Source organism: Micropterus dolomieu, linkage group LG08, assembly GCF_021292245.1.
Source record: "Micropterus dolomieu isolate WLL.071019.BEF.003 ecotype Adirondacks linkage group LG08, ASM2129224v1, whole genome shotgun sequence".
NCBI classification, from domain to species: domain Eukaryota; kingdom Metazoa; phylum Chordata; class Actinopteri; order Centrarchiformes; family Centrarchidae; genus Micropterus; species Micropterus dolomieu.
The window spans coordinates 9860532-9885546 of record NC_060157.1 but is presented as its reverse complement, the minus strand read 5'-3'; the positions used below and the strand labels follow the sequence as shown (position 1 = coordinate 9885546).

Below are 25015 nucleotides of genomic sequence, written 5' to 3'. Positions count from 1 at the left end.
GGAAATGATAAACATAAATGAGCTGTGAGTGGAAGAAAACGGCTCAAGAAAACTAGTGAATTAAGTGATGTTTTGCTTTATGTCATCTTTGTTTTGCAGTAGTTATTGCTGTGGTATGACTTAAAAGTCCATGTCCCAGTTTTTCTGTGACTCATGGAATATAACTTGTTGTGGAGGAAGAGTTGAGCTTTGAATGCAGACATGTTTACAGCCGAAAGGATAATAAGAGTCGGAAAAGAGTGCAAGGACCCACTCTTATCTGCCTCAAAGTTGCCTCTGGCTTTTATTGGCATTTCTTTGATTTGCCTTGGCTTAGCTTAGTGATGTGAAAGTCATAAACAAGCAAATATCAGATGCAGAAATTATAAACCACATATCACAAGTCAGGGGGTATCAGAAACTTTATGGTCTTACGCAAACATATAGGCTACACATATTTCTGTTCAAATGTGCATGAACCTCTTTGTCTGCACAGGCAAGATGAAGCTGAACATAATGGCTCGACCATTACACTGGGGCCTCCTGCTTCTTTGTGTAGGCTTCTGTAGCCAGCTAGTGTCCACTGGCAACCAAAGCTCCCGAGGACAGACAGGTAGGTTCAGACTCAACCAGACCAGTCTCACACCCCTAAGGGACTCGTTATGGCTCCTGGTCAACAGCCTGGTCGCTCGTTAGAGAGTTAATTTTATGCAACAAGGACCTGAAACTCACAGTGCTTCTCATTATAAACAGAAATGATTATGGAGGTGTACTCAAAACCTTGTGGTAAAACAATTAATCCACAGACTAGAATATTAATGTTAGGATGCTGTGAAAGGGATTTGATTAGCCATGCACTGATTGACTGTTGCCAATCAATTAACTGAATGTAATTATATCTAGTATAATGTTATTGTATATGACATATGGCATACACACTACAACATTTCAAAAATAAATACTTTTAATATTTTCTATCAGTACCTTCCTTCCTTTAATAAAAATACCAATAAAAATAATTTGAAAGTACTCCATTACAACAATAGATTGTTTAATCCAGTGGTTCCCAGCCTAGAGATCAGCCCCGCCTCATAGGAGTGATTGAAGAAAAAACTGCTACCAAATTCATATTCAAAACATACAATATTTCCAACTGAAATGTATTAGAGTAGAAGTATAAAATAGCATTAAATGGAAACATACAAGTAAAGTTCCTCTGAGAAAAATCAATCCGTTTAAAATACATTTTTCCTTACACTTCTTAGTTACCTCGTATGGATAACTAATTAATAAAATTGAATCTGAGATTTGTCTTTGTTTTGAATAATTACGTTTCATTTTAGAGTTCTGCTTTGACTGATTTAAAACCCTACTTTAATTATGAATTCATCAACATCAAAGTGCTGCAGGTGTTCATGCAGGCAGACAGACACCTCAGTTCTAAATTAGCAATATCCATACACATGTTTGTCTCTTATGTTCTTACTTCTGCTTTCTTACACCCGTTCAACTGGAAGTTTAGTTTAAGCTTATCTGTATGAATCATTAATGGTGTAATAACAACCAAAAAGTAACATCCAATTCCTTTTATTTGTGTTTCTGTGAAATGATACTGATGCAAATGTGGAAAAAAAAAATTTCTGCTCCTGCTGTTTATTCTGATCATTTTGGATAATACACAATCTGAAACATTAAATTAGGTGGCTGAACATGCCGATTGATTTGACATTCTAATGTTTTTTTCCTCGACAATGACAGATGTGCTGATGCTTTCGATCCACTTGGTGGTGCTGTAGCTTCAAAAACATCAAAATCAGGGCTGAAGTATTGCATTGCAGTGCTTACATGCCTGGTCAATTGAAAGAGTGTAATACAAAGACAACGGGATTTATTTAATTTAAAGTTAAGAAATCATTGCCATTTTACTATAATACTTCCATATGTAAATGCTGAAGTAATTCAAGCTGCCTCTACTTACAAGCAAAACATGGGAACCTTTTCCTCTAAATTGCTTTCCTCAGGGTCATCGCAGGAGAGGACAGGGACTTGTGAAGTGGTTGCTGCTCATCGTTGCTGCAATAAGAACAAAATTGAAGAACGCTCTCAAACAGTCAAGTGCTCCTGCTTCCCAGGACAGGTGGCGGGGACAACAAGGGCTCTACCCTCTTGTGTTGAAGGTAATTTTACTAGGACCCTCTTCTACTTCTCTAAACTGGAAATATTCTGATATTACATGAATATATTACTCAAAGTAGAGTCAGATTAGTCAGTTTCACCAGAATCTACTGATACACAGGCGTTCAAGAACCAGAGAGTGTGACTTCTGATTGAGTTTTTTTCCCAAACAAGTCTTTTTTGAAGTCCTCGTTTCTAAATAGTGACCTTCTGCTGTGGTGTGTTTTTTCTCTCCAGCTTCCATTGTGCGACAGAAGTGGTGGTGTAAAATGAAGCCGTGTCTGGAGGGGGAGGAGTGCCGAGTTCTCCCTGACCTCACTGGCTGGTCGTGCATCTCTGGGAACAAAGTAAAGACCACAAAGGTGAGGAGAAGGCCTGCATTAGTCTGAGTCACAGCGGCACCAACACTGTGCAAAAGACCTAATACAAAATGGCTGTAGTTTAAGACATGGTATTTATAAACACTTAAATGCAGAGATATGGTAAATCTGCTCCTGTTTTATTGCGTTACTTTTATGAAAATCAGTGGCTGACAGACTTGTGAGCGCTCATCACAAAGCTTTATTTTTATAAGCTCTCCTTTGATGCTGAAGGATTCCAAAATCAAGCATAATCACTGCTCCCATTGGCCATATCAACCCTCTTGCTCTCCACCAGGCACAGTGGGCTTAGAAAAACTAATTCTATAATCTGGTCAATGATGGGGCCAAGAGGACAAACATGAAATAAGCTGTAAACTACTGAACACTAAAACCCATGTAATTAAATCTGACGGCCAAAGGAAACCGCACTGCATTTAGAAATGCACTTTCTCATCAGTTGCTGTTTTATTCAGTATGTATGATTCCTGGGGGAAACATTTTACAGTGAAACAGGGCCAAGTTAGCACTGCCAGCACACAGCCACTGATCAAAAGATACCCGGTAGTCATGTGGTCCATCAGATTATACTACTGAACAATAGAATAAAACAGAAGAGAGCAGTGGAGGAATAAGTACTTAAGCAAAAGTAGCAATACCACAGTGTAGAAAAACACGTACAATTGATCAAATAAAAGTACTGGAGTAGAAGTATAATGTCTCCATCTGACTTTATAATGTTTCTAGCTGACTTGTTTTAAAGGAACTCTGTAAAAAGGTTCTTAATGTACATGATAGCTACATACAGTACATAACATAATGCTAAAAAGCTGAGGCTTAAACTAATGTTACATTTCCCATTCAAATAGTCAGTATGTAGAACATGAAAATCAAGGAGCAGCATTGTTAATCTACTGAAGGAAACAGCTAGCTTTTGCTTTTTTTGTCTCATAAATAAAATGTTTCATTCTGTAATAACCTTTGGATAGTCAATTTGAAAACTTACTATAGAAAAACATACTTGGACGAGCAACACAGCGGTAAGATTTATGCTTTAATGTTTGAATTTATAAACTGTATGCTTCACTTTTGCAGTTAGTTTGGAAAATCTAACACAATCAAATGGCCTATTTTCTCTCTCACTAAGAGTCCTACACATTGATAACACTGTGATAGAGACCTCCTCTGTGTGCGCTGTATGAGTAAGGCTTTCCTTGTTCTATTTCCATAGCAGTCATGTCAGTCGTCCTTATGTCTTCAACCGCAACCTCCTACAGCCAATTAAAGTCATCACACGCTTATAGTAAAAAAAGAAAGATGTACATTTAGTGCATGTAAACCTCTTACAGCTTATTGAGCTGTGAAAGGCCCTCAGATGTGAAATGGAGATATATTGATTGGAAACACATTGAAAATAAGTTTTAAAGTATTATGCTACAAGTTAAAGAGATCTTTTTGATCCGTGGCTCTGCAGAAGCTTCTCAAGATGTGATTTTTTTTCACTTATCAACATGTCAGTCAGATAAACCTTCAGACAGTCTTATCACATAACTGTTCATAGGCAAACAAAAAAAAAAAAAAAACTCAATGTCCAGACTATATCCACTTGTTTGGAAGCTCCACACTCTGGCAGCAGGTGAGGAGGCTGAATTCCAAAGGTTCAGTCTGGTTCCTCTGACCTCTATTGGCCAGGTGTTCCCATCTCTCTGAAGACACAAGATCTGAGGTGATACCAGGACAGAAAATGCACTGACAACTGAAATTATTAACTGATACAAATCTCTTTCTCACCCCACATCACAGAGAGGTTTGGAGTGTGTTTATTCACCACATTACCATGGATCTGAGGGCTGGACTTGCTTGCTGATATATACCACATAAAAAGTTTAACACTCAGATCATCTGTTGATTACACATTTGAATGCATTGTGAAATGGTGTTTGGTCTTAAGGACAGCCTGACAGATGAGGAAGTGTTGTAGTACAAAGATGCAGAACCTCGCCTGTGTCTTCAGTCTGTGACTGCGCATCTACTCACTTCCAGTGTCTGAAGGTTTAGTTCAAGAGATGTCTGTTCATTAGGGAGACTGCTGAGTTACACACATCACTGATGCAACACAAACAAGTTGTGGCCTTACAGGGAGTTATGTACTGTAACAATATCTTGACCTGTTGCAGTGATTCCCTGGAATCTTGTCATCAGCTAACAGCTAACATTGCTCTAAACACTGAAGTAGCATCCTGGCTTACATACCAGATCTTCCAGTGCTGAACAGATCTTTTTGAAACCTCACAATAATGCATTTAATTACTACTGTAGGTTGTTAGCCAGGCATGCCAACAATCATATCTTACGTAAAAGCAGATGATCACACACATTTATTCATACACTTTTGTAATTGTGTTTTTAGTTTTGTAAAGACTCAATCCCCCTAAACTCTTGAGATGCAGAGTATCGGTTTTAGCCCCATGCACACTGTTTTGCCATGTGGGGAAATCCAAAGCTTACCTATGGTTGTTAGTCGCTAAGCTATATGATTGGACAATTGCTATTCAAGGACTGGGCTTAGCAAGTGGTCGGACTGAAAACGAGCAAAATACGATAAAATGTTAGCCCTCAGCTTATTGAATGTAAATTATGTTGAAACAAATTAACAAAATCTAGAGTTGTGAAATGTTGTATCTTCATATGTTTCTGTTTTCAGGTGGCACGGTAGCAAGTCAGAAGCTCCATCTCATCAGTACAAGCCCGTCCTGGCCTGCAGCAGTAACCTTAACTAACACTGCACTCTGAGGACAGTGACCACCCCATCAGATAGAGCAAAGAACAAAATAGATTTAATTAGATATCTCCTGCCTGAGCTTTAAACTGCAGGAACTCATTATTTTAATTTTGTTTGGCTTGAACACAGTTTTGGTTGGGGTTAATCCCATGGACTGGACAATTTAATAGCAATTAACTTAAGATAAAATGACGTAGCACCTTTTCCCAGTCCAAAGAGGCAGCTACTGCAAGTGATCATTGTTTCAGTGCTTGATATGCTGAGCACATTGTGATGCACTCAATCAAAGTTTGGATGGGCTTGCTGGCAGACACTTAAAAAGAGATTTTGTGGATTTTCAGGAGGCAGAATGTGAATCCAGTCAGTGGCTTGTGACTCTCTCCGCCGATCAAAGCAGAAGACCACAAATACTGAGAAATTTATGATTGTGTAGCATTTGTAGAAAATGCTGTCCCGTAGACTTAACTCTGAGCTTTGTAAAGAGGTCAGATCCCTTTGGACTTCTCCTTACCATGAAGAGGCACTCTGACAAACACACACAGACCCCCCCCCCCCCAATCACACACACACAAAGGCTGCTTTTCAACTTCACTGGTTGGACAGACCACCACCTGCAAGGCTGTGATGGCATGCACGCAAGCATGACGCTCTGATGCAAAACAAGGACTGTTTGAAATGCTAATCATGGGGAGAAGGGGGAGACAGAAGAGAAGAGCAGCTTTTTCACTGTTGAGAGTATTTACATCATGCTTTTGTTTGTCTCTCTAAACTGAGTGCTCCTGTGGAGGGAACTGTGCTTATAGTAATGATGGGAAACATTGGAGAGTCTCTGCCTTGAAGGAATTCATAGCCACAAAACACAATGTTAATTACCACTTCATCAGTTTTCCTTTTTATATGAATAATATTCCTTCTGAACACCTTTTTATAATAACACAAATACAGTGACTGCAAATCATCCCATCTGAGGCATCAGACTTGTATGAATGCCACATGCTGTGCTATTTGCAAGCAGCTGAATTGTAAGCAGCTTGCTCAACATTTACTTAACACAATTATGCATTATGATTGTTTTGGTAGTGACTTGATTTGACTCTGAGTTGTCATGCGGTTCAGGGCAATTTATGCATCGCTTTACAAAGATTCAAGTCTTAATTATTATTTAATGTTAGCAGTGTTATGAATGTCGTCAGCATGATAAAATTTAATTTTAAGATTCACTTAATGATAATAATGATAAGGATATTAATATTTATTGTTTTGAAAATTTTTAGAAAATCAGTGATACCGTCCACTTGTAATATGCTTTTGGTTATGAATGAAACCTCTTTTGTAGATTCACTGAAAGCTTGTCACATTACAAATTGTGAGTCTCTTCATGGGCTTTGTACACAGCAGCGTCTCATAACGAATGTGTCATATGGTAGCTACTTTTATAAATCCACCAGCAGCTTGTGAAACAGCTGACTACAGTATTATAAACATGATCTGACACAGTTCAACAAACTGTTTACAGAAGACCTCAGCTGCTACGATGACTTGCACTTAAACAGTTATTCAGTATTATTATAGAACATTCTTAATAGATGAATAACATAACATATAACTCCACCTTTTAACTATTTAAACATTGTAAGCAAAAATGCAATAGATAATATTTCTCTGTTGATCTTTAGACCAAACAATTAATCAAGATAATCAATAATGAGAATAATTGTTACATGCAACCCTAATGTTTTTAGTAACATGTCACTTTTGATTTTGTTCAATTTTGGCAACTTAAGCTTTGCTTGAATACAGGAAATATCTTGTTAATGACGTATACCAAGTGGATACTTAGTTAGATACTCTGATTTAAATTCTCAGGGTGGATTGAAAATTAAGTTTGATTAGTTAGGTTCAACATATTATTGCATATTAAATTCGGGAGTCGGTTAGGCTTCTCTAGAAGTCCAACAGTAGTTTTATCCCCGAGTCTTGCTCGCTGAACCACTCCCCAACTTAAATTTATGTATTCATATTATACCGAAATGCAAAGCTCATTGAAAATAAAGTTCCCAAGATTCCCTGACTGTTCTTAAAATCTGAGTAGACCTGGACAAGAAAGCTTTGGGAAGATCAGGAACTGATGGAGCTACATTTTCTCACAGACTCTACAGAAGCTGCAAAAAAAATCCACTGGGAATTGAGCTGAATAAGTTGATGTGTGACTTCCATATTATCACCATTCTTAAACTCTCTGTTAACTTTTTCACAGAAATATTTTGATTTAAACTTTTTATTCCTGTGTACTGTACACAATATTGTACCGTCATAGTTGTATATTGTCTGTAACATAATGTGCTGCCACCTTTATGGCCATACTTTGTCAAGTAAGAGATTTTGTTTTTCAAATTCTGAACAAGAACTAACTTTTTGGAATAGAAGTTTGAAATAAGGTAAAATCTATAACACCCCAGTGTGGTTTATGTCAGCAATGACAGCACACATCCTCAAATGTGTGCCTGTATTCCTAAAATACCAGCTGCACTCACAACTTTCTTTCTTCGATTAATTTTCAAAGGAGCTGCTGTGACATTCATTAGGTGACTTTCAGATGTGTCGCTGTGATTTATACACACTCACGCAGGTTCTTAGAAAAATTTAAGAAAGCTGTGCAGTGATGCTTGATTACCTTTTATCTGCAAAATAACCTTAAAGCCTGTGAAAAGAGCTTTATCTCTGTTCTTCAGTACAAATTGAGAAGAAACCCTCTGAGAACCTGTCATAATACATGGCAAAAACAAAAATCATATCCTAAACTCAAAATTAAAGTAGCCAAAATAAGGTAATTAAGACGAGAGTTAAAAGATCCTTATTCTTAGCTGGAACATGTAGAACACAAGAAAGGGGCAGAAATATGGCGCACCACAACAGATGAATAAATTTACAATTTTCTACATTTGATCTACAAAATGAGACAGAAATAACCTCATTTAGAGATATTCTTTACAAAGCTTGGAACATGTCTTTAGACTCGATTCTCATAAGTCAAACCAGTCACAAATAACACATTTCTGGCAGCTTATTTGATATCAGTTTGCAGGTGATATGTGTCAGGGAACCTTTCCTCTCTTGTGACTGTCTACTGGGGACAGTAGTTCATGTTCACTAATAGAAAATAAACTATCCTGGGGCACATGAAAAACATAATGGAAATGCTGTTCTATTCCCTTTTAACAACTTTTTCCTCATCTGGAGTTGACACTTGTAATAAAAAATGTAAACACAATTCTCCCTGTCGCTCTCTCTTTGTGTATATACTGTGTGTGTGTGTGTGTGTGTGTGTGTGTGTGTGTGTGTGTGTGTGTCTGAACTAAATTAGCCTTCTTTTACTACCATATAGGCGACTCAGAGCAATACACTGAAAGTAGTTTGGTTATAGCTGAGAGGTTTCATCTGTTTGCTTGACATTATGCATACATGCTATCTGGAATAGAGATTACTTGTTTGCTTAATTAAAACAGAACTGAACAATTACACTTTAATGAACAAACATTAATTGGACAATATTAATGTTCTCTGCTGTGATGTATTCATATGTAATTCATGCCTCATGGCTGCATTGTACATTAATGAAACTTACATGGTTATGTACCCTGAGTGAGACACTGCCTATTTATACACAATTTGTGGTTTTATGGGGGTTAAAGTGCAGGACCATTTCTATTTCTATTGCTGTTTTATGGTTGCTGTGAGGTTTCCAGGCAACCAGCAAAGACTCCAGGAAGTCACTGCACCTGGCCAAGAAATTAGCTGTTTCTCAATCTGCGTTCTTGTCTGTACTTGTGTTCTTGTGGACTTGTGGACCAATGTACTGTTCCAATTCAAAAGTCCGCATCTAGCTGAGTTCAGTCAAATACCCATATGTGTTCTAAGCTCCGCCCACTGAGCATGCATTGGGTGGTGACTTGTGTGGACTTAGCCGTGTATCCCAGAATGCATTTCGCACCAACAACCAGCAATGGTGGAGGAGAAGAACCGCAACTGTAAGTTATAATACTGCTGTTGTGGTGTCACGGAATGCAGGTTTTTATGTGAGAATATACTGTAGTTGTTTAAACTTAAAATCTGTGGTTGATTTCTCAAGACAGAGCTGATTTGAAAATTTGCTACAACATTTTTGGAGATGTTTGATCCCACCCACTAACTGGAGCAACATATTTTTCCCGCTTAAAATGCCTTGAAAACTCATACTTCTCTCTGCAGAATGTTTCACATGTTTTAGGGACAAATAAAATAAGGACAAAGGTGTAAATGCATGACTAGAGCCCTATTCTCTTTAGGGTTTCAACTTTCATATGATGTGCCCTCATGGGACGTTGTACAACGCGGGCCATGTGTTCATGTTTGCAGCCTTCAGATTAAGGCAGCCTAATTTCCTAAACTATTTTTAAAGTGTCTTGTATGGGTAATTGTGATTTACTGTCAGTCTCCATTAGAGTCAAGCATAAGGGTGAGGCCAGAGTGGTGAGGAAGAAAATAACCTACAGCAAGACACCACAGTGAGGGAGATGGATTGGACACGAGTCGGCCGCTGCTCATTTCACGTCCTTCGCCTCAACAGATGACGCTCCCATTATGTCATTGTCTGCCATGAAACAAACAAAAAAAATACAAATATCAGACAGACAGTTTCTTGGTGATTAACACAAGAGTATCCCTATCTAAAAATGTGTAAGGACAGACATGGTGAATGGGTGGATCTTACTCATTTCTGTGTTAACATTGACAAGTTGTATTAGTCCTTGAGTTAAAGTCACAAATCTTTTTATTTTCATACATCAGAAACAAAACTACCAGCCTGGATAAAGTTGTTAGGATTCATTAGCAGCACAACTTCCACTAATTTTCAGGTTTTTCAGAGACAAGATTTTCAGCCTGCAATTTCAATATACGAATAATAAGAGCACATAGCCCTCTCATGCAGCCTGGAGGCACATCCATGTCATGGTAAGTCTGTTCAGCTTCTCCACAAAGCTGAACTATTATACCAAACCTCTTTTTGCATACCTGTAGTTATTGTGTACTATATGCTGTGTTGTTCACAATAGCTTGACAAAAGGCAGTGGGAGCTCATCTTTAATTCAAGGCAGGCTCACAGAGAGATAAATCCTCTTCCCACTTATGGAGTGCTGGGGGTAGGGTGGGGTGGGGAGTGGTAGCCTCCAAGTATTCATTTCTCTATTCAGAAATTTTTTAGCGTACCTGTATCATCTGCAATTTCAGAAAAGGATTCAATTTCATATATCAGTTAGGTATTTTGGTGATGCTCTTACCCAGAGCGACACTGAGTTGCTTCAACTGATCCTTTTCCACATCACCAGAGCTCTAGCCCACAACATATGGCTGACACACACTTGTCACATTCATTTCCAAACAATCATGTCAGGTTCGCTGCAGGTCTCATTCAAATTACCACACCTGGAAACTTAGCATTTTGTTCATGATGCAGCGTGATTCAATTAGAAAACCATTTTTAGCCTTCTGATTTAATTTACTCTTCCACATTTGTCAGCATGAATGTTTGGAAAAACATCCCTGCAAAAACACAAATGTCAGCTGAGTGCCTCAGCATCAGTCTGACATAACTTGATATAACCCAGTGCAACAGACACTGTGCCGGTGTCATTGTAAATCTGTCTATGTTTGCATTGTGTGATCAAGTTGTTATTCCTTTGTGAGGACCTAACGGCATGAAAGGCCTGGTGTTCTCTGCATGAATCATTTAGATGAAAGCTTGAAGAGGAGGGGGAAAGGAGCATGAGGCACCTGATGTCAACTTTAATTAGAATCCACTTTAGTCCACGTTACCTTGACTTTGAAATCCCAGAATCCTGCAGGGGCAGTGGAGACCGTTCTCGGTACAGGATGTGATTAGACTGGGTAATCTTGGTGATTGCTTGATGCCCCAGAAAATAACTGTAAAAAGGAGTTAGTAACATTCTTAAATATTTTTTTACTGCATATGTGTGCCTTGCAGTTTCTCATATGTGAAGTTTAGCATCCAGCATTAACAGACAAGCAATTAATTTTATAAGCTACTAATAAAAAGGCATCTCAAGCATTGAGCTTCTCTCAAGCATTTAATTATTGGTGCGCAGGGATTTTATCTTGATAGGAGTTCTTTCACACTTAACACCTTATCATCATATCCTGTTGCTTTAAGTTGCACCTTGATATTCATGGAAAAAGAGCAGCGACTTCCAAGTGCAGAGGATGAAGCATGACTAGACTGTCTGAGTGTTTTGAATGAATTGTATCTTCAGAACAAACCCATGGGAGCCTCAATTCCCAGGACGTCCCTGGTGCATCATAAAAAGAAGTCAGGGCACATCATCATCACTTGTGTCTTATTTCTCACTGTTCTGCAGCTTGATGTGAGACATCAGAGCCTACAGCATCAGCCCAGAGAGCCACTCCGAAGACTGACAGAAAATGAGATGCTTCTTGCTGCCGTCACATATTATGCCCATATAGCAAACCCATGTTGGATAGGAAACATTATTTCAAATGCTAGATCAAATTGCGATTGCCTGAAGCAAGTAAACCTAAACATCATTTTCGTGTATTCATCCAGCCATGTATAGACAATTGGTGTAATTTCAGCACAATGGATGATGGAGAGTGTGCTGTAATTTGGCATCTGTGTTTATGCAGCACGATCCTCAGCACAGACGGACCCAACAGACAACCCATGCAAGGGCAGCACAGCAGGGAAATACTGAATACATGCCATTTAGTTTCCTATTAATTCACTATTTATCGCTAATACAACCACATCTGGATTTACAGTACAATGTCCTCCTCATTACAGCTAAACATGGTTGTCTCTCATTAAAGTTCTTGATTGAGTTAAATTCACACTCTGTAATGAATGTGGATGACAGCTGCTGGTAAGACAAGTCAGTTGACTGTAGTCACTATGCAAATTAGATTAGCATGTTTTCCATTGGGAGCCAAGCTTCTGTTTCACCTGCTTTTGCACTATATTTTGTACATTGGTTCATTTTCTCTTTCTAAAAAGCTGAAATTTATCCTGCGTTTGGGGTTTTGATAGCCCCATTTGAGATCGCAGCACACTATACGTCACTTTGATTCTATCACATACAGTAACGTTTCTTATGCAAACTTATGGGAAAAGTCAAATCTTTATTTTTTTCACCTGTTATACAGCAGGTTGGATCTTCAGAGGTATTTTTGTGACCCTGCATATTCCTACTGTGTGCGCAGAAACATAAAATATTTGCCAAGGCGAAAAAAATTTCACAGACTGCCTCAACATGTGCAATGGACGCATGTTCTAGAGAAGAAGAATAGTGCGGAGCCACACAGTCTGTGAAATATTGGATTTAAACACTGGTTTAACCACTGGTGACTACTCTATTTCTCTGGTAGGAAAGACATCAGAGACAACAGACTGTTAGATCACGAAAGATATTTTAAGAAAGCAACATGCTTTTGGATAACTGATAGGAAATAATGTTTCGGGTAATGTTAGGGATTGCTATGGGAATGAACCATGGAGTAACATAGAGTGCTGAGGTAAAAAATGGGACAACCATAGTTGACACTGTTGCTACCGAAAACAATTACTGTTTTATCTTGAAAATGACAAGGTGCTCAAATTTCACTAGCAGGTACAGTGGCAGATACCCAGCATCCCATCATATCAGAGAAACTGATAAAAATAAATGCATGGATATACTGTGCAAGAGGCAGAATATGGTGCTAATTGGTCAGATGCTGTTTAAAAGCAGATGAAATTAGAGGAAAATAAAATATCAATCGCTCATATTTTTATCTTGTGAATAGGAGAACTGGTGCATTTTCATGAACAGACAACAATGCTTTTAAACAAAGCTGAATATACTTGGAAAGTGGAAAATAATGAAGCGTGGAAGGTCCAGGAAAAGCTTTCATTTTTCCAGAAGATGGATGACACCCTGCACAGCACCAACAGTCACCCTGATTTTCTCCTGGAATAACTCCCTAGGGGTAGAGGTTATGAAAGCAATGGCCAGTATCACACTGTGATACTGTATCGAAGTGTTGTAAATACAGAGAGAGTCCTGTTACCCATTCATCTATCTGTGTAATCGTTCTTAGCTTTATATACCTGTGTATACAGAGAGCAAGAGTACTTTCAGTTAATAACCTGGGTCAGGCTTATAGATTAGCTACAAGTTTGAAGGGGGTGATTGAGATGTTTTCGTTTGAGATGATTATGATTAAAGGACATGCACGTAATTGCGTGGAGGAAAACGTAAAAACTAAAAAATTAATACATAAATTTATTTATTTATATAAATTTAGCTACTCAGTGCTGCACGAATTGTATACTTCTGACAAGAAAACATTTATAAAAGGAAGTAGGCCTAACATGCTCCAATACTGCACACAAGGCCCAGTACTTCTGGTCAACTGATGTTCATGATGTTCGTGGAAAATCCTTTGCAAAAGTCTTTCCAATCGAATTGTATCAAATCATTTCTTTTTGCCTGTTTATAGTTAATAAGTTATGGAGATACTGATTTAATAACTTCATAAAATACAGTTCACATCCTATTTTTGTGGTCTCACTGTCACACATTGTTGGCCTATGTCTATTATTGTCATAGCTGTGTATTCAGCTCATAGGCTATTTCATTTCTTCCTCTCTCGTCCCCGGTACTTTTGCATCCACTTTCGTTTCAGAGAGGACATGGGGGTTTTCTTGAGCTGCCGCCGCCATTGTTTCAGCTCCACTCCCTGCCAAGAGACCCGCCCTTATCTGACCCCGATTGGCCCTGGACCTGACGGTATTAATCAAACCAACAATGACAGCATTTTGTTGCATTAACCAAATGAGACATAACATGTTAATTAGTGAGCTTTAGATGTGCTGGTTGACAGATTTTGTTACATTTGGAAAGAGTCAGGCTAGCTGTTTCCCTCTGTTTACAGTCTTTATGCTAAGTTAAGCTACCGTTACCTTCAACTTCATATTTACTGTACAGACATGAGAGTGGTGTGAATTTTCTAGTGTAGCTCTTGGAAAAAGAGCAAACAAGCACATTTTCCAAAATGTCAGATGCCGTGGGTAGGCTACTTTAGCATCAAGCTGTTGTCAGATTTGTGATTACTATCCTTGAACACTGGTAACTAACACCTGTGAGGGCAGTAGCAAGGATGCACTCACATTAGGTACAGGAACAATTACTTTAATGAAATTTCAGCACATTTCAATAGATGGCTTCGTATGTACAATATCATTATTTAAACGATTTGACACAAATAAGGCATTTCAAGTATCGAAAACAACCTATTGTTATCACATTTTTGGTGAATCAATCAGTTTCAGGGTAGCTGACATGTTACCAAATTCGACTGGTAAAGCCATTTAAGAGGTGATCAAAGGCATACATTACCGTACAAACAAATGGTAAAATATACAGAATGAAGACACACAAGCTGTATTTGTAAAACATCTCCCTCACAATGCATCTAGTTCATCTTAAAATCACACCCTTGAACTCGTCAAACTTTGGCTGTGTTGGGTTTTATGGGCGACAAGAGGGAAGATCATGACTGCGTTCAGAGACTCGAATGATCGTTTTTCATCACCACCATAAATAAATTTTATGTACACAAGAAAGGACAAACAATTTGTACAATATTTTTCCTCTTACAATGTTTCCACAAAAAAAGAAAAACCTGAGGGCTGTCAACTACTGTTCTTGCTCATCCCATGTCCTTCGATGTATTCCTGTCCTGTCTGGTGCAACGTAGCGAACATCACTTTTATTGATGTCTGCGGAGGGACGCCAGATGCTCTTCAGATATTAATCCAAATGCCCAGATATTCACGTTCCATCTCAATGTTGGAAAGAAATGATGAAAATATATTCATTACAAGGTTATGATGAAGTTCCCCGCAGGCAGCTTGGAGAGTCAATATTTTCAGTAGCCTTGAGCAGGATGTGTTATGTATTCTACATCTTTTTACACTTTAATCTGAGAAGTGTTCACATTTCTTAAAGCAACAATAGGTTCATTGTCTTTGTGCTAATTGGGCCTGTGACAGTGCTGAAATAAGAAGGAAAGAAGTATTTAGGATGATGTAAACATCAGAAATGAATATCACTTGTATGCTTTGCCCTTTAGAAAGCTTAGTAATTAAATCAGTTGTGAGAAAATAGTAAGCAGTGTCCCAATATAAATGAAGAGGCTGACCTGCAGATTAACCTTTGCACCAGAGGCATTCCCTCGCATCCTTTCCACAAAGCGTTAATATGTTGATGTTGTGTATGGCTGAGTGTTCTGACAAAAAAGGAAGGGGGAAACTGAGGAGTTAAACAGAGATGGTAATAAATCAATTTGCAACTAATTCAATCTAAATAACTATGCTATGTTGCTGATGCCACTGCGAGTGTCACAGCGCTGTACAATTCTCTCCTACTGTTCTGCTACTGTATAACGCCTTGTTTCCCGCGGTCAAAAGAGGTTATCTTACCCTTGTGGTTTTGATCTTGTTGCCGGCGTAGCACATCCAGCCTGAGTTGTCAGGGAGTGTCTTACATTCCTCCCCCTCCAGGCAAGGCTCCATCTCACACCACCACTTCCCAATTACTATGGATGCTACCGGGCAACAAAGACAAGAGAGATGGTGATGCAGGTAATTTCCCCTCTAACAGAATACAAAACCAGATAACACACCCAGGCAGTTTTTATATGCATGATAATTAGGCGGGGATGTCTAATCCTAATTATCAAATGTGTCATGTCGCAGGTGGCTGTTGGCTGTATGTACCATGTATATGTTTCAGACAACTTGTGCAAAACTGCTGCTTTGTAGTTTCAGGAACAGGACCACACCTTAATTATGCCACTCCTAGCATTTCCATAAACAACCACCAAACCCATCTCCTCTTCTTCACTCCAATATCTCGCAACATCACCTCAAGCAAGCTAAGCTACCATTCAGTAGCTCATGTGAATTACTACAAGCATCTTCATCTTTCCACTTACATCATCTCGAGAATGGACTCCATCTCACTATTCCGATCGGACAAGGAATTATTTGGACAGAATCATAATGATCACTTTTAAAGTTTCCATCAACCCACATCAGCAGACCCAGCATAAAGGTCTTTTCAGAAAGGGAGCGACTGACATGCCTAGTAATTGATTTTCAATGAATGGCAGGTAAGGAGGCGTTGGCAATATGCACACACGTCCGCCCGCTGTCAAAGTTGAATTGTCTTTAACTTTTTTCTACGTGACGCACGGTGCAAATCAATGGATGAGAGGCTGATCCTTTAACTGTTATCTAAATGGTGATGGGAACATAAACAAGAGGGCTTTTGCATTGGAAGAGAATTGGCACAAGACTGGATGTATCTGGTACATATAGTTGTAATTTAGGGAAGGTTTAAAGAAAATACAATTGTATCAGCAGGGACACAGTAGTGCACATAAGCTGTTTCCATGGTTACCACGAACGCCTGGCATTTACTCGGGGAGTGCTTGTCTGCCTGACTATTAGCATGTGGAGTGCAGTGCAACCCCGCAAATCCAAGCGAGTATGCACGTTACTCTCTGGCCCTAGGAAGCCAAAACTTCTAGGCCACCTACATGCCTGAGACCCCACTTTTCACGATCCTGAAACGGTCCAGGTAGCAGGTGAGTCCAGAAGTGCAATCGGATTCTCTGAGGCGGTTGTCTTTTTCCAAGTCCTTATAAATTCTCCTTTACATCTTTCCTTGACCTCATGAAATTTTCCATCAAGATCAACCTTTCCATCGTTCGATCCCGTCACTATGTCCTGTTTTGTTAACTATCCCCATTTTTTTTGATGGCTATAAAAAGGCACACCAAAGTTTACCATAGCTTTTTCTCCAAACTCCAAACTGGCAGCCCCAGCTTTGCCTCTAACCATCCACAGATAACCTTACTACTCAGAGGACGTCTATGCCAAGACCCAGCTAAAAATGCTCACTGTCTTCCTCTTACAACTGACTTGCTATCAGTCTGCATCCAACCCTCTCCAGACCCTTGCGAACTACTTGCAGTTACGGAAATCCCAGACCATAATCATGAAAGATCCTCTTTCCCTGCGCCCGCAAACATTGTGACATGCAGTGGAAAAAAAGGACACAAATGTTTGGGCTATGCTAAACATTCAGAATAACCGACATAAATCATTGCATTCATTTTTGTCAATAACATCTGAGAAGTTTTGTAATGTATAAGCGCGTGTGACGGACATCAGCGAGGCTGTGCAGTGAGTAAACTTCACTCCTTAAGAGACACCAATGGGGTTTAGCCTCCTCGTCAGCGTATCTGCGTCTCGTACTCGAGGTCGCCGGTTGGAATCAGGCCCATGTAGTACGTTCTCGGGAGCAGCCGCATGCACTCACTTTAATCTTCTTTTCAATTTCGTTTGTTGAGTCCATCTTATTAGCGCTACTGCGGGATCCACAGTATATTTCTCAACCGCCCGCTCCCGCCCGCAGCAGTGTTAAAACCCGTGGGTTCCCAATCCTAATGCAGCTCTCTAGTGTGGTCCGTTCTAGAGGAGCAGGACCACACCTCAATCATGTCACTCCAGGCATTTCCATAAATACTCACCTAACCCATCGTCTTTTCTTTGCTCTTGTATTCTGCAGCTCTCCCCCCAACCCCTTTCTCTATCTTGTTTCCTCATCTTCTTCTTCCTCCCCATAGGGTTATGAGGATTCCATCATCCAGGGTGCTATGGCGGATTTCCCACCAAAGCTTCCCCACAATTAATTAATTAACTAACGTCAACAATTATTTTATCGCACGTTTATGCAGTTTTTATTATTAGACCTATTATTTTGAAAGTCTGTTGCTCACTGGCTCTGAAGACACATATATACACATACATGGGTCACACACAGGAGGGTGGGATGTTGATCAGTCTACAAATCACCCACCCAAACAAGAGTTGGAGGGAGGCTTCGGCAAACTACGCTGCAGCTTGTGGGAGAAGTAGATAAACAAAAGGAAGACAAGTGATTTAATGCCATAATGGATAGCTACTCACTGCATGCTGATTAGTATTGAGGAATATGTTGATCTTAGGAACCTTCTTAAAATCACAACGTAGTTGCTTGGCTCCATGGGGTTGATCTTTGCTCCGGTGATCAGAAAGAGAGACAAGCGCTCCGCGAGTGAACGGCAAGCACTCTATGGAGAGTAACCATGGCAATGGCGCCAAACAGCTGTAGCCTATTTAAATTAAGTTCAAATTAAAGTCTACATAACTGTATCTGATAGGCCTTCATCTAGTTTTGTGGGGATGCTCTGCCATGCGAATTCCCTCCTGTTGATGTCCTATTTAGTAAAACAGTATAGATTCTGGAAACTCACAAACAGCGAGGATCAGTCTCTCTTCCAATGATTTGTGCTGCACGTCATGCACAGAAGTTCAAGACAAGACAACTTCGGCAGCTTCACCTCACTCTAACAGGGACACTTGCTACTGAACATAGACTGTTTATGCTGCTCCCTGATAAAAGAAAAAAGAGCCTACCTGCCCAGAAAAAACCCCCCAAGAAAACAGATTTATATATAACCTGTTGCTCAGAAGGTGCCTGTTATGATGTTATGATCTTGGCTCTGGACTCTAACTTGTCTTAACAAGCTATAAAAGGTAATGCCCTGGCAGAGGCAAATAGCTTTGGTTTTATATTTGATTTGATTACATTAATGAGATTTACAAGAAATATTTTATTGCTACTGTGTAAAGGGAATACTGCTGGTAAAAAGTGTTTGCAAACCACATGTTATTGCACTTTTGTGTATACAGCAGTACATTTAAATTAAAAGTGCACAACACATTACTTTAGAATTCATTATTCAATTTTGCACATAAATATGCTATTTAATCGCGATTCATCGCAGAAAATCATGCGATGAATCACGATTAAAAATTGTAATCATTGCCCAGCACTAGTTTTTAATCAATAAATCATTCAAACACATCTGTTGATGGTGTGGTCCTAGCTAATGCAGAGAGTTCAATGGAGCTTTTCATTGAGTGACTGAATCTGTAGGTGTGAATGTGACTTGACTTTAATGCATGCCACATTTCTGCTGTCAAGAGAGAAAATTGCCTTAAATACAGGTTAAGTAGACAGTAAATGGTTTGTAATGTGTGACGGAGGAAAAGAATCTGTCAGAGCTGACATCGAGAGACCTCAAACTCCCCCAGTCTGCCCAGAGATTGCAGTAATATTTGCAAAAGGATTTAGGATGAAAGCTGAGGGTGAGAGGTTTTACTAAAGCCAATATGTGTCTAAGTTGTGTCGGACCTGAGCACCAAATCCTTTTCTTACAAGGGATTGGGCCTGTGCAACAAACATTTATCAAATGATATATAAAACCATCATGAAATATCTATGAGTTAACTATGTAATCAACAGTTGTTTCCCTTTCTTTACTCTTCCCTACGATGTGCTACATTCAGCTGCTGTGTTTGACTGTCTGCTGCTGGAGTAAAGTCTGTCAGCAACCGAATTTGAATGTGACATTATCCCAGGTAATGTTAATCTTATCTGAGGCAAGGCATTGCATGGGTGACTTATTTGAACAAATCTCTGTATCTTTACAAAACATAGCAGTTTTGTCTGGCAGGATTTGTCTTTTTTATATAATAGAGAGTATGTTTAGTTGAACTGAATATAAAAATGGAAATCATTCTTTTCCTGCATTGCAAGGACATTGAAACAAAAAATTTTTCCCCATGCAGCTTTAGGGCAGAATTGTAGTAAAACCTGATGTCTTGGACTTTTTATGCTAAAATACTCACCGTCGACACATGAAGGTCTGTTTCTGGTGGTTCCAGCCACCTTCCCCGGCAGACAAGAACACTTGACTGTCTGTGACCGCTCCTCAATACGATTCTTATTACAGCATCTGTGAGCAGCAATTACTTCACATGTGCCCCCTTCTGATAAGAAAGAAAAAAAACAGACAACAAGCTACATTAAGTCAGCATCTCAGGGGTGATCAAACAGACACATTCTGCTTTCTGAGAACATCTGAATACCTCGCTGTGTGGACATTTGTGGCTAAATATAGACTGTCATCAGTGGTGAAAAGTACATTTACACAAGTACTGTACTTAAGCACAGTTTTGAGTTACTTTGAGTATTTATATTTTATGCTACTTTATACTTCTGATGTCTGTGTCCCCTCTAAACATTTTTGATGGTTTCATAAATAGCTGCTTATAATCAGTGGTGGACAACTACGTAACTAAGTACATTTACTTCACTACTGTACTTAAGTACAAATATGAGGTTACTAGAGTACTTTCTTTTAATAACACTTTCTACTTCTACTTCACTACATCACAGAGGGAAATACTGTCATTTTCTTTTATCTACATTTATTTGATAGCTTATTTGATTTGATTAAGTTGAATAAAGGACTTTTACTTTACAGATTATTTTTACATTGTATTACTGACACTTAAATGATCTGAATTCTTCCTCTACCACTGGCATGTGTCATATCCACATTTTGGCTCATAATTTTGAATATTTTGAAAATGTATTTTAAGGTACTTTAATGGCATATAAGTTTGCTGTAAACAAGAATAATATTGCTTTACACTCTTTGAGCAAGTGAGGCACCTGCAGCTCACTGAATATAAAAGATGATGAAGAGATGTGAGTGCGGCTGGGAAAAAAAGACATCTATTTGCAGGAGGAGAGACCTGCTTCAGGGTTACCATGAATATGAACACTGGCTCCACCATGCAATTATCACCAAACTACTGGCTGTGCCCTGAAGGATGAGAGGACTGGGGCCAAGCGGACTTGACCCACGTCAACCCCTGGCCTCTCCCACCCACTACGCTCAGACTCTCCGCATATGAGAGTTGTGCAGCAAAGGACCATCTGACAATTACACCCGTCAGCATGACACAAGATCAAGGAGGTTGTCGAGAGAAAGAGCAGAGAGAGGGGAAAAAGTATCCAGTATTTTGCCAGCAAAGTGATTTGAAGTAATGTTTGACAATGAGCTGTGGGTTTGTGAAATGTGTCGTGGTTGGATTTGCAGATATCGCTTTACTACATTTGAATATTGTGTTTTGTGAAGCCATCCTAATGCAGAGCAGTTCATAGAGGCAAAAATTTAGCCGTGGAAACTATCTTAAGAGAAAACATGCTGTAGTTAGAGCACCAACACCACTCAATCACTGCAGGTCAGGTAATCACAATTCATTCAATTTTAAATCCAATAGATTAGTCCTTAGTTCAACATTCGCATTTATAAGCAGGATGTAAACAAATAATAACACACAACAACATAGTTGTAAGCAGGTATAAATACATTTGTATTGTCCACAACTCCTTTATTATTCGTTCTATAAAACATCCATATCTGGTATGTTTACGTTTACCTTGTGGGGAATCCCTCACCTAACACAGCCCAGGCTTTTCTCCTCCTTGATTAGTGCATCCGAAATCACAACAAACTTTCAGCATTTCCAGCAACTCAAAGTAACAGTGTATCACTTGCTTATTGGTTGGCAGGCAGTGGAAAATAATAATTTAATAATTTCTTCATGTATGTTATATAACGTTATCCAAAACTTTTATAAACATTTTGACTGGAGTGATTTGCACATAAAAGTTTTAGAACATGTGTAAGATTTGATAATAGGCTATATGATTACAGACACCTATGTTGTTTTGTTGTCAGGCATTCATTAAAGGCAGGGTAGGTAAGTTTGAGAAACAAATTTTGAAAGTATCTAACAGAGAAACTCCCACCCCCTCCCTTCTGGGCTCCTTCCAAAGCCACGCCCCCCAAACACGTGAACGCGCGTCGCCGACACTGCAGGTGGACGAGGACAGTGTGACGAGCGGAGAGCAGCGGCTCACATCAGGGGTAAGAAAACATCTAACTTTATCATTATGAAAATAAACAACTAACCCGGCTGTTAGTACTCACTATCAAGCTAACATGTTATTATTGGATAGGTTTAAAAAGACCGAGATTTAATCAGTAACGAGCTGGGTAGCTAACTGTTAGCAACAGGTAGCTGTGCCAGCAGCTGCGGTAACATTGGGCAAAGCTAAAAACAGGCTGATACAAATTTTTCTGTTTCTATCAGTTACACTACACGAACGTGGATTTCGTGTTAGACTCATAACATGTATGTTGTTTTGCATGTTAGAGCTTCCATGGTGACAGCATTATTGTCTCTGATGAGGACTGCACCCCAGAGCCAAGCACAGACCGGGACAGGACCAGGGTCGAGGCGAGGCAGAGGAAGGAGGGCTGCCGGGGTCCGAGGAAGAAGAGGCAGGACGGGGAGGACGAGGTGCAAGCCAAGGAGCACATCTTCAAGGACCTGCGTCGAACTTCACCTCCAACAACAGCATATGAACAGGTATATCTATACATATATATATATATTTTAATATTAGTCTATTATCTCCCAGTGTTCTTGTCTCAAAGTTTCTCTGGTGTTTCCCCCTAAGTCCTTCGACTGTTAAAAATAAAGTGCTTTATAAATGTAATCACTATTTTTATTACTTTTTTATTATCGTTTACTGATTACAACAACTGACTACAGCTCTGCTTCAGCCATCGGCTCATCTGTGTCATGGTACATTGACCTGGTGTGTAATGTGGACACAGAAGTCCTGTTAGAGAACAACAAACCCCTTTTCAATAAAAATATCTGATCATGTTGATGAATGTTCTGTCGTATTAACACAGATCTTTCCAATTTGGGATTCTAACAACTATAATCTCCTTTATAGGCCAGAATCTGACGACTGTGGACAACATCCAGACTACAGTGTTTCCATGCACCACACATGGCTGATCTTCCAGACCCAGGATAGAGTAACAGACAGTTCAGTCAGGCAGCATACAGACAGTTTGTAGTGTGGCAGCGTGGAGCACTTGGTTACAGAGTCGTGATACTAAGTTGCTGTTTCTGGAAGATATGCAACTGTTCTCCTGATCCACCAGGACAATACAGAGATTTAATCCTAGCAGGGTGTAAGATGTAATGTCACTAACTGCTACACGAATAATTCCCTCCACTGTGTGAATGAATACCTGTACATTGTTTTCTTTTTATGCCCAGGAGGGTAGAGAAAATACAAAGATATTTTTCCCTGTTCTGTATAATATTTTCATTCTTTTTTAAATAAAACATTGAAAATGATAAATGTCTTTTCTTTACACTTGCAGCATAAACAATCAAGCAACTACATTTATGACTTATGTCTGAAATAATGACATCCAAATGTGGTATAACACTGGTTTATTGTTATTATATACTACTAAAACTACAACCTATATCACAAATAGATCATTTTTAAAACATCAATAAAAATAAGTATATACAGGAAGAGACAAGGTGTGTCCAGATGTATCGACTGATTATGAAGACAGTTCAGACTTTACTCGTAGCATCGTATCGCTGCTGTAGAGATGATTAAATACACTGCTCAAAAAAATAAAGGGAACACTTAAACAACACAATGTAACTCCAAGTCAATCACACTCCTGTGAAATCAAACTGTCCACTTAGGAAGCAACACTGATTGACAATCAATTTCACATGCTGTTGTGCAAATGGAAAAGACAACAGGTGGAAATTATAGGCAATTAGCAAGACACCCCCAATAAAGGAGTGGTTCTGCAGGTGGTGACCACAGACCACTTCTCAGTTCCTATGCTTCCTGGCTGATGTTTTGGTCACTTTTGAATGCTGGCGGTGCTTTCACTCTAGTGGTAGCATGAGATGGAGTCTACAGCCCACACAAGTGGGTCAGGTAGTGCAGCTCATCCAGGATGGCACATCAATGCGAGCTGTGGCAAGAAGGTTTGCTGTGTCTGTCAGCGTAGTGTCCAGAGCATGGAGGCGCTACCAGGAGACAGGCCAGTACATCAGGAGACGTGGAGGAGGCCGTAAGAGGGCAACAACCCAGCAGCAAGACTGCTACCTCCGCCTTTGTGCAAGGAGGAGCACTGCCAGAGCCCTGCAAAATGACCTCCAGCAGGCCACAAATGTGCATGTGCAGGACGTTTGGCATTTGCCAGAGAACACCAAGATTGGCAAATTCGCCACTGGCGCCCTGTGCTCTTCACAGATGAAAGCAGGTTCATACTGAGCACATGTGACAGACGTGACAGAGTCTGGAGACGCTGTGAAGAACGTTCTGCTGCCTGCAACATCCTCCAGCATGTTTGGCGGTGGGTCACTAATGGTGTGGGGTGGCATTTCTTTGGGGGGCCGCACAGCCCTCCATGTGCTCGCCAGAGGTAGCCTGACTGCCATTAGGTACCGAGATGAGATCCTCAGACCCCTTGTGAGACCATATGCTGGTGCGGTTGGCCCTGGGTTCCTCCTAATGCGAGACAATGCTAGACCTCATGTGGCTGGAGTGTGTCAGCAGTTCCTGCAAGAGGAAGGCATTGATGCTATGGACCGGCCCGCCCGTTCCCCAGACCTGAATCCAATTGAGCACATCTGGGACATCATGTCTCGCTCCATCCACCAACGGCACGTTGCACCACAGACTGTCCAGGAGTTGGCAGATGCTTTAGTCCAGGTCTGGGAGGAGATCCCTCAGGAAACCATCCGCCACCTCATCAGGAGCATGCCCAGGCGTTGTAGGGAGGTCATACAGGCACG

General features: G+C 39.8%; 2 protein-coding genes and 1 long non-coding RNA gene across 10 annotated transcripts in view; 2 read left to right on the top strand and 1 right to left on the bottom strand.

Annotated features, from left to right (window-relative positions):
* Positions 1–480: 480 nt before the first annotated feature.
* On the top strand, positions 481–10388 carry LOC123974674 (chemokine-like protein TAFA-4). The gene is made up of 4 exons (XM_046055513.1): positions 481–592; positions 2001–2156; positions 2392–2516; positions 10293–10388. Exons 1-4 carry the CDS (start codon positions 481–483, stop codon positions 10386–10388), a joined length of 489 nt encoding a protein of 162 aa, XP_045911469.1.
* Positions 10389–14521: 4133 nt separating this feature from the next.
* LOC123975367 (chemokine-like protein TAFA-1) overlaps positions 14522–25015 on the bottom strand; it is a 32887-nt gene continuing 22393 nt past the window's right edge. For 4 of the 8 annotated variants that reach the window (XM_046056816.1, XM_046056817.1, XM_046056822.1 and 1 more), the window contains 4 exons: positions 20153–20293; positions 15830–15954; positions 15550–15659; positions 14522–15190 (listed from right to left, as the gene is read on the bottom strand). In XM_046056816.1, coding sequence (XP_045912772.1) covers positions 15118–15190; positions 15550–15659; positions 15830–15954; positions 20153–20293 — 449 coding nt within the window. In that variant the 3' untranslated portion in view covers positions 14522–15117. Of the gene's footprint in view, positions 15403–15549; positions 15660–15829; positions 15955–20152; positions 20294–25015 lie in introns of all 8 variants that reach the window. The other 4 variants (XR_006826039.1, XR_006826038.1, XM_046056819.1 and 1 more) reach the window with 4 other exon arrangements.
* On the top strand, positions 22185–23422 carry LOC123975368. Its single transcript, XR_006826040.1, has 3 exons — positions 22185–22245; positions 22535–22750; positions 23127–23422. It is a non-coding gene; the product is annotated as an uncharacterized LOC123975368 (long non-coding RNA).

Excerpts from the sequence above, each read along its gene's own strand:
- LOC123974674 (XM_046055513.1), top strand. The coding sequence starts at position 481 with ATGAAGCTGAACATAATGGCTCGACCATTACACTGGGGCCTCCTGCTT. Across the intron at positions 2,157-2,391 it reads TCTACCCTCTTGTGTTGAAG|CTTCCATTGTGCGACAGAAG; the intron begins GTAATTTTACTA and ends TTTTCTCTCCAG. Across the intron at positions 2,517-10,292 it reads ACAAAGTAAAGACCACAAAG|TCTGTTCAGCTTCTCCACAA; the intron begins GTGAGGAGAAGG and ends TGTCATGGTAAG.